Source organism: Sinocyclocheilus grahami, unplaced genomic scaffold, assembly GCF_001515645.1.
Source record: "Sinocyclocheilus grahami isolate Dianchi unplaced genomic scaffold, SAMN03320097.WGS_v1.1 scaffold232.1, whole genome shotgun sequence".
Taxonomy (NCBI): domain Eukaryota; kingdom Metazoa; phylum Chordata; class Actinopteri; order Cypriniformes; family Cyprinidae; genus Sinocyclocheilus; species Sinocyclocheilus grahami.
In genome coordinates, this window is record NW_015505411.1 from 274,816 (window position 1) to 285,069 (window position 10,254).

At 38.0% G+C, this 10,254-nt stretch overlaps 1 protein-coding gene across 2 annotated transcripts in view; it reads left to right on the plus strand.

Moving 5' to 3' along the window:
- LOC107597439 (sec1 family domain-containing protein 2-like) overlaps positions 1-10,254 on the plus strand; it is a 146,609-nt gene that overhangs the window by 8,466 nt on the left and 127,889 nt on the right. The window contains exons 2-3 of one of the 2 annotated variants that reach the window (XM_016288496.1): positions 44-448; positions 1,259-1,427. In XM_016288496.1, coding sequence (XP_016143982.1) covers positions 44-448; positions 1,259-1,427 — 574 coding nt within the window. Of the gene's footprint in view, positions 449-1,258; positions 1,428-10,254 lie in introns of both variants that reach the window. The other variant, XM_016288495.1, reaches the window with a different exon arrangement.

A 10,254-nucleotide genomic window follows, 5' to 3' on the forward strand; every position in this document is an offset into this window, starting at 1 on the left:
CCGGTGTTTGAGCAGTTTGAAGAGAAACTGTGTGAGTGGATGGGTGATATGAACTACACTGCTGAGGTGATGCATGCTCCTGTGGTCTTCGCCCCTCTGACGCAGCACCTTCACCTTTTACCTGCTTTCTCTGATCTCTTCCCATTATTGGAAGTGGATCTTCAGTCCATCAACGAGAAAAGGCCGGAAAAAAGACGATTTGGGAGTCTGATGGATGTGGATACGCACTCTCTCTCACCTGAGCTGCAGATTCAGATTAAATCTCTCGCATCAGCCATCAACACCCTGTTTGAGTTCATCGGTACCCGTGAGGAGAGCTTTTCCGTGGGTCCGATGAGCCGTCTGATCGCAGGGGAGCTGGCCAGTCATCCACAGGCCAAAAACAGGAGGAAGTCAGCCCCCAATAAAGCATCAGTAGTGTTTATTGACAGAACTCTTGATCTTACAGGTGTAGTCCAGTTTGTCTAAATACTATATGTGTTCAGTCATTAGTACTTATGTCAAGACACTATAGGCAAAACCATGTTTTATTTTATTTATTTTCATGCACTGGTCATTTTTGAGATTTTGGATTAGTGGACTTCCATAACATGTCTTATTTCTTTGCATTTCAATTACATTGTCGCCTATATCTTTAGACTGCTTTCTCGATAATTTTTTTTCTCCTTCTAACCAGAAATTTTTAATCCACTTTAATAGCACTTACCTACACCCAATTTTTTATTCACATCTATATTCTGAAGATTTTTACAAAGGGGATTGTTCAAATATCATTCAATTGATTTTTCAGCTGTACATTTTATTCCTAAAATATGGTGAATAATATTATTTTTTTCCCCCCCTGGCTGTTTAAAGTATTTTGTGATTTATGGCATGATACAAAACATATCCAACATTCCCTCTGTAAAAACCTTTCACTCTTAATTTGTCAACAAAATGAAACAAGAATTTTGAACCTGGTTTTATCCAATGTTCAGATTTCTGTTCTGGAAATGTATTCAAATCAGTACACATTTTTAGATAATGCCTCATTTGCGTATTTATGTATCCTTACAAAATTTATAAAACTAAACAATTGCTTTAATGTACTGTGACTAAACAACTGGAAAATATGGTGAAATATATTCGTTAATTTTTATTCTATTTACCTGTGGTGTCTTGTCTTAATATGTCATGGTGGCGTATAACACAGTTTAACTTATTCTTTGACCTTTCAAAATAATTTTTTCCCTCGGTTTCTCTTTTTCCTAATCTATAGGAGCTGTTGGCCACCATGGTGACTGTCTGGTTGAGAAAATCCTATCCGTGTTGCCACAGTTTCCTGGTCATGTGACTGACGTTCAGGTGGACATGCTAGAGCTCACACACCTGAAGCAGACAATTGATAACAAGGGCATCTTGGCACCAGGCTGCTTGGCACAGAACCAGTAAGAGCATTTACAATGTTATGACATGCAAACATGGTATCATAAAGTTAATTTCTTTATCTCAAAAAACTAAAGTCGGTTCAGAAAAATGCCAAAAAGCACTACTGTAAAGGCCAGCCGATGAACATGCAATGAGATTGTTCACACTGTGGTGGAATTACAACTCCATTACTTTTTTTTTTTATGTTACACGTTATTTACATTTTCAGTATTTTATTTTTTCAACATGTTTTAAAATTGATTACAACTTTGAGATGAGCTGGTTTAAATATTAACTCACAAACATTAGACCTAGGGTCAAAATTGAAAATGTCATAAATTACTCACCCTCATGTCTCCAAAGGAAGTGTTTTTTTTTTTTGTCCATACACTGAAACATGCCTGTAGGCAGGGGGGCTCAGGTAGCTTGAACGACCCACCCCCCACTGCCAAAGGTCCATCATTTAAGTCTGTTTTTGTGTGTGATTTATTTTTTTTTAATAAAAGCACTTACCTACACCCAATATTTTATTCACATCTATATTCTGAAGATTTTTACAAAGGGGATTGTTCAAATATCATTCAATTGATTTTTCAGCTGTACATTTTATTCCTAAAATATGGTGAATAATATTATTTTTTTTCCCCCCTGGCTGTTTAAAGTATTTTGTGATTTATGGCATGATACAAAACATATCCAACATTCCCTCTGTAAAAACCTTTAACTCTTAATTTGTCAACAAAATGAAACAAGAATTTTGAACCTGGTTTTATCCAATGTTCAGATTTCTGTTCTGGAAATGTATTCAAATCAGTACACATTTTTAGATAATGCCTCATTTGCGTATTTATGTATCCTTACAAAATTTATAAAACTAAACAATTGCTTTAATGTACTGTGACTAAACAACTGGAAAATATGGTGAAATATATTCGTTAATTTTTATTCTATTTACCTGTGGTGTCTTGTCTTAATATGTCATGGTGGCGTATAACACAGTTTAACTTATTCTTTGACCTTTCAAAATAATTTTTTCCCTCGGTTTCTCTTTTTCCTAATCTATAGGAGCTGTTGGCCACCATGGTGACTGTCTGGTTGAGAAAATCCTATCCGTGTTGCCACAGTTGCCTGGTCATGTGACTGACGTTCAGGTGGACATGCTAGAGCTCACACACCTGAAGCAGACAATTGATAACAAGGGCATCTTGGCACCAGGCTGCTTGGCACAGAACCAGTAAGAGCATTTACAATGTTATGGCATGCAAACATGGTATCATAAAGTTAATTTCTTTATCTCAAAAAACTAAAGTCGGTTCAGAAAATGCCAAAAAGCACTACTGTAAAGGCCAGCCGATGAACATGCAATGAGATTGTTCACACTGTGGTGGAATTACAACTCCATTACTTTACATATTGTAAAAAGGGGCATAATATGTCACCTTTAATCATAATTTCAAGAGGTCTTAAATTTAGGAAAAAGACTAGATTTGCGTTATGGATTAATGTGATGATTAAGGCTATGATTTAATTGAATAAATATGAGCGCTGCACGTCAAAGTCAAATCGCGGCGTAGGTGTTTTTATATTAATGTACCTCTGAAGGGAACTGACTGTCTTCAGAAGTGTTTCAATGGCATTTTCATTCCATCTTTACTATAATGCCTGATAAAGTAAGTTTATGAGCGCAGTGCTGCTTTGTTTAGAGCCTTACCAGAGAAACGTCTATTTCTGCCATTCCAAAAGCGCCACCTAGTGGCAGAGAATTAATTGGCATTTGTAATAAGCCCGTCTGCTGTTTTTGTTCAGACCAATGTGAAAACTACCCATGATTTTACACAGCAAACACATAGAGCTGTAAGTGTGAACTGGTGGATCGGCAAGAAGCTAATGTTCCTTCTAAAATCTAAACAATTAAGACAGTAATATATATATATATATATATATACTGTATATATATTTTAAATGAATCATTTATACTTTTGACTCTAAAAAATGGTTTAAAGGCTGAAATGTGATGTTTATAGGACTTTTTGCTTTTTGTGATAACCTGTATCCGAACTGTAAATCGTGTTATCTGTTTAATGTTACCATAGACATCGCTTTATCCCACTCATACGGTATTACTTTTATTTGTGCAGTTCTTAAAATAGTTAATAAAAAACATGCATTTGATTAAAAAAATCCTGCAGATACCCTGTAAATACTGCACTAAAATTCCTTCCGTGATATTTGTGTTTTGAAAATGTTTTTGAATTTAAATTGAGTGACTTCTTCATAACTTCACTCAACCTGGATGAAGCTGTGAAACATATTCTCCAGATTGAATCCAAGAAGATTAACTGACCAGTATTCTCATTCAATAAGTGTAAAGACAACAAGGGAAGTGAAGACAAGTGAAGAGGCATTGACAGAGAGAAAAGAGGGGATGATGATGAGAGATGAACTTGTACACTGTTCAAAAAAATTAAGGAAACACTTAATCATCACAGTATAACACCAAGTCAATTAAACTTCAGGGATATCAATCTGTCCAGTTAGGAAACATAAGTGACTGTGAATCAGTTTCAACTGCTTTGGTGCAAATGAAAGTGACAACACGTGCACTGGAGAGACAACAGCAAGACAACGCCCAAAAATGCTAGACAAACCAATCAAGTTGCACAGGCAGTCCAGCTCCTCCAGGATGACACATGTGGTGTGTCTCCCAGCACAGTTTCAAGAGCATGGGGGAGATACCAGGAGAAATGCCATTACACTAAGAGAGCTGGACAGGGACGAAGAAGGGCAAAAACCCAGCAGCAGGACCAGTATCTACTCCTTTGTGTGAGGAGGAATAGCCAGTGGTTCCCTTACTGCTGTTAGGTACCAGGCATAGACTTATCCTCAGAGCCATTGTCAGACCTTATGTTGATGTTCCTCCTGGTGCATGATAATACCTGGCCTCATGTGGCTATAGTGTGTAGACAGTTTTTAGATGATAAAGGCATTGAGGGCTGTTGACTGGCCCTCACGTTCCCAGACCTGAATCCAATTGAGAAACTCTGGGTCATTATGTATTGGAGTATCCAAAGCCACCAAGTAGCACCACAAACTGTCCAGGAGCTCACTGATTCCCTGATCCAGGTCTGGCAAGAGATCCCCCAGGACAACATCCGCTATCTCATCAGGAGAATGCCCAGACATTGTCATGAGTACAGACACGTGGAGGCCATACACACTACTGACTTGCATTATGAGTTGCTGTGAAGAACTTTATGCAAGTTAGATGAGCCTGTAACTTCAGTTTTTTTAAATTGATATTTGGTGTGATTTTGAATCAAGAGCCCTGCGTGTTGATGATTTTGGTTTCCATTGACTGTTGTCACATCATTTTGTTCTTAACAAAGTATAGAATGTATTTAAATAAAGATTTTCAAATTGAATATTTCATGAGTGAGATAAAATGTGTGATTTAAGAGTTTCCTTTTTTTATTTATTTATTTAAATTTTTTGAGCATTGTAGTTGAATAAAATTGTAGTAAAGTTCCTTAAATGTATGCACTCTAAAAAAAATGCTGGGTTGTTTCAAACCAAATTTGGGTCAAATATGGACTAACCCAACTGTTGGGTTACATTTTTAAACAAAATGTTATTGTTAGTGTGGTCTTTAAATTTGTGAAGTGTGTGTGTTGGCGCACGTGCGTGAGTGTGTGTGCGTGTGTGTGATTGGACTAAAGAAAGTGGTACACAATGATCAAACGCAAATGATCTTGATAAGTAATTTGACAACATTGTAGTAAATATTTTCAGTGCATCAAAAAGAGTGCTCATTGAAATACCAGCAGACAAACTAATCCAGCACTAATGAGCACATAAAGTCATCAAAATGAAGTATTTGAACCCCATAATTAAATACAAAATGCAGGGGGAAAAATGCAGAAAGGTCAAACAAGTATGTTATGATAATGTAATTATAACTTGAAAAATGACAAGTAAACAGTCACTATTAAAATGAAGAACAAAGAAACAAATGCAATAAAACAAAGATTACTTCAGAATTCAGTATCTGCAGAAGGACATAATAGACCACAGCAGCTCTATTAAGCTGCATTTACACATTAGATTTCTTGACCCATCTGTCTGATGGTTTTGTCATCACTGCTCCAAGGGGAATGTCCCTACTGTAGTTTGGTTTAGACCAAAAACCTCAGTTCTGGTAAAGGATTAGAGAAATATATTGCATAATCACGGCTGTTGTCAAAGTCTGTCTGTTCACAGTAGGAAAGATCTGAGGACAGGACACCATGAGCCTTGGTTACACACATGTTGGCACAGGAACGATGCCTAGCCAAGTATTTTAATGGCGAACCACCATTTCTTTAGTCATCATAAATGTGTATTTGAATAACTAAATGGTTTTGTTGGAGTTTTTGCCGATGTCATTTCCTACGAGGCAGGATGTGGTAATGAATGACCCCAAATTTCTACTGTTCTTCTGTGTAATATTGCCATGCTGCTCAATTGTTTTAACACGTATTTTGTGAACTCACTCACTGTCTGAATGGAAACTAATGTTTTTCCTAAATGAACCCAGTCATGTTTTTTGGATGGGAAATTTTTGCTAAATGTATTGCACTTATGCCCTTTGGTAGAACACAGTCATGAGTGAAATCATCAACTGCTAAAATGTTTGGGGTAATTGACACCATATAACCTTTCGGGCAGATGATTTTGTGGTGGATCGTCATATATTGATATAATATTCTCTTGATACAAGATTTTTTTGAAGCAAGTAACAACATCAACACTAAACCTACTTCATCTGGAAGTCAAATGGCATTAGCATGGAAACCCAAATGCTGTTTATGACCTTTTAGGTCTAATCCACATGTTAGAGGTGAGGGTTTGTTAAAGGAGGAACGTGTTTCGTATGTCTGTTTTCTTTCCAGATCCCATTAGGCAGGGATTCAGAGAGCTCATTTGTGTGTGGAAATAATTTGGCTCCAGAGTGATTGAGTTAAGGGGATAGGAACTTCTCTATGAGCTATACCAATGAATAAACCAGTTTCACCTTATACATTTTGTGCCGCCAAAGCTGCCAGATTCGTCTGGTCTCCATTTTGGGCTCCCATTGTGGCTATTTGTCATCTCACCCTTGTTCAATCACTGTTGTTGAGAGCATTGAAGCTGCTATTTTACCTACACACGGATGCAGACACATGGCGTATTCCAAGACCACATCCTTTCACCACCATTAGCTAGTTACAGTAGCATTGCTGAGTACAAACACACTCTTGAGACCTCCATGTAAATATACAAGAGCTCACTGTTAGCCAGATGGCGTGGAGACTGAATAGGACAAGTCTCCGTTTGAAGAGCCTTCTGTCACTGGTTGTGTGCAAAAGTGCATGTTTAACAGGGTTTGGAATTGGTTTCTATTGTTTTGTGCTTTAAAAGGCCAATATTACACACCTTTGTAACATTTTATTTTTCATTGAGGGCCACTTATAATGATAGGGCTCCTGTTTTTTACTGCAAGAACAGGCAGAATTTAGTTTTGCAAAACCATTTTTTGTGACCTCTGAATCTTTTGCAAAACATTAATTGGTCAGCACAAAACCACTGGAGAGATCCCTTACTTTTAATGAGATATGTATTATTAGTCTATGCAGATGTTGGCCTTATGCGAAAATTCCTTTTACTTGGTTGATCAAATGCTTGACTAGAGCAGCGTGAAACAGGGACTCATCTGACAGGCTTGGTGTTTTTCTCTGAAGGACTACAAAAAAGAACATGCTCTGATCTTAAATAAGCCTGAACGTGCATCCAAATGCAGAGATGAGGTGGTGTGTACTGTACCTGACGCTCTAGATTCATTCGTCACTGTATATAAGTCACCCTCTATGTGGAGCACATAATCCATGGAGGTTTTTAAAATGTTGAAAGTGGTGTAACGACAGTACGGTATCCACAGATAATACTTGATCTTACTATGGTTTATCAGAATTATATTTATAGTCATGGAATAAACTTTACAGAACTTTTCTTCAGTCTTTTTTACAAATCAAATTTTACAAATCAAATTATATATATATATATATATACAGTATGTATGTATTTATATATGTGTGTATATATACAGTATGTGTGTATATATATATATATGTACAGTATGTATATATATATATATATATATATATAACACTATAACACTACAATTTAATTTGACTAAATAATGCAAATATAGATGGTCAGTTTCCGTAAATAATAACTATTTGAATTGACAATGGAAAAATCATATGTGTGCTTTTAGAGTGTTTGTGGTGTGTGGACTGCTTTGAGATACTAGATTTTGTCTTGTAATGTTGTTTTCAATTATCTGTTAGTATTTGTGTAGGCGTGTGTGCTAATTACCTCACTATGTGCTCATTCTGTCATGACGTGATCTGCATATTAACTGAGGAATGGTTGTTTGCTCATGAGAGAATGTTTTTGTGTTGCTGTGTGTAGTTTTAGTATTCCCTAGAATGTCATGTTCAGTGTTTTTCACCTCCCTTATGTTTCTAATTTAAGTTTCCGGGATAAAAAAAGCATTTATTTTGCCCACTCTCACTGTATCTACACCGGTTCCCTCTTTTTCAGGCCAGTTTATTCTTGGCTGAAGTTCCAGGACTCAGTGGAGGAGAACCGGTCCAGTTCCACACAGTCAAATCCGGTCAATGTAGGCGTGGGGATTTCTTGCTTTAGCTCAGCAGGGAAGCGAGTCACAAGCCTAGGGTTTGTTTAGCAGAGTCTAGACAGGATCCAGGCAAATATCGAAGCTTTTGATGCATTCTGACAGGGCCCAGCTGATCCTCAAGAGAGCAACTCTACTCCCTGGACTCTTAATGTCCTTAAACATCTCTTGAGACTGTTGTATAATGCCAACTAAATCATTCATTTCTGACCGAGTTTTGCCAGTCCAATGTTCTGGGTCAAATAATATGCACATATCAGTCAGATCATCCAAACACAAATAGCTGAATGTTTTACTTTCATTCCTCTATACCTTCCTACCTAGATTTTTCTGAAAAAATATGAGTGGTGTTTGTCTGTGCAAAACTCGCGGCCACAATGAATGGGGTTACATGTACATTAAAAGTTCATTTTTCAATCTGAACTGAACAGTCAGAACTGAAATAAAATGACTTTTAAAAAAATGTGACCTTGAACCACAAAATCAGTCTTAAAGTGTTAGTTCACCCAAAAATGAAAATTAGCCCACAAATTACTCACCCTCAAGTCATCCTAGGTGTATATGACTTTGAGACAAGTCCAGTCAGAGTTTTATTAAAAATTGTCTTTGATCTTTCAAGCTGTTTAATGCCACTCAGCGGGTGTTGCATGCATCAGTCCACAAGAAGTTAAATAAAAACACTTCTCCGGAGGGTGAACAAAGGCCTCCTGTAGCGAATCGATGCGTTTTTGTAAGAAAAATATCCATATACAAAACGTAATAATCACTTTAATGTAGCTTGCGCCAACTGTCCTACACGGAAGCAGCTCCGGGCTGATGACGTATGAGTTCAGTGTTGCGCATGCGCCGGTGAGTCTTGTGAAAACCAACGTTTGTTAACAGGAGCAAAGGAAGCAAAGTTTCCTTACTTTAGCTAAGGAAAGCAAGTCTCCTCTTGGCTTATATTGAAATCCTCCGACATTCTTCTTTACAAATCCTCGTTTTGTATCCGGTGTTTTGTTTTGATCTCTCCCTTGCGCTTCCGCATTCGTCACTTCTGAGCGGTGCATGCGCAACGCTGAACTCATACATCATTCCTCCGGAACTGCTTCCAGTGTACAACTGTTGGCTCAAGCTACATTAAAGTGATTATTACATTTTAAATATGGATATTTTTCTTACAAAAACACATCGATTTGCTACTTGAGGCCTTTGTTCACCCCCCGGAGCCATGTGAGACACTTTTTTATGAATTACTTCTTTTGGACTGATGCATGCAACACCTGCTGAGTGGCATTAAACAGCTTGAAAGATCAAAGACAATTTTTAATATAACTCCGACTGGATTTGTCTGAAAGAAGAAAGTCATATACACCTAGGATGCTTTGAGGGCGAGTAATTTGTGGGCTAATTTTCATTTTTGGGTGAACTAACCCTTTAAGTGTCATTTTTCAAAATTGAGATTTATACATCATCTGTGTCACGAATTCGGTTCATGGACTTCCGTTTATTCACCACCAGATGTCACCCTTTCCATTACATTGACTCTCGCACTACACAAACTGTTGCATAGCACCCCGGACTACATTTCCCATCATTCTTTGCACAATTTGCACACTGCATTCAGTCTAGTCACTGTTGTTCTTCCTGAATTCAGTCTAGTCACGGCTGATCTTCCTGAATTCAGTCTAGTCACGGCTGATCTTCCTGAGTTCAGTCTAGTCACGGCTGATCTTCCTGAGTTCAGTCTAGTCACGGCTGATCTTCCTGAGTTCAGTCTAGTCACGGCTGATCTTCCTGAGTTCAGTCTAGTCCCGGCTGATCTTCCTGAGTCACGGCTGATCTTCCTGAGTCTGGTCTAGTCACGGCTGATCATCATGAGTCTGGTCTAGTCACGGTTGATCATCATGAGTCTGGTCAAGTCACAACAGATCTTCATGAGTCAAGTGTAGTCGCAGCTAATCTTCCCGAGTCAAGTCAAGTCGCAGCTAATCTTCCCGAGTCAAGTCAAGTCGCAGCTAATCTTCCCGAGTCAAGTCAAGTCGCAGCTAATCTTCCCGAGTCAAGTCTAGTCGCAGCTAATCTTCCCGAGTCGAGTCTAGTCGCAGCTAATCTTCCCGAGTCGAGTCAAGTCGCAGCTAATCTTCCCGAGT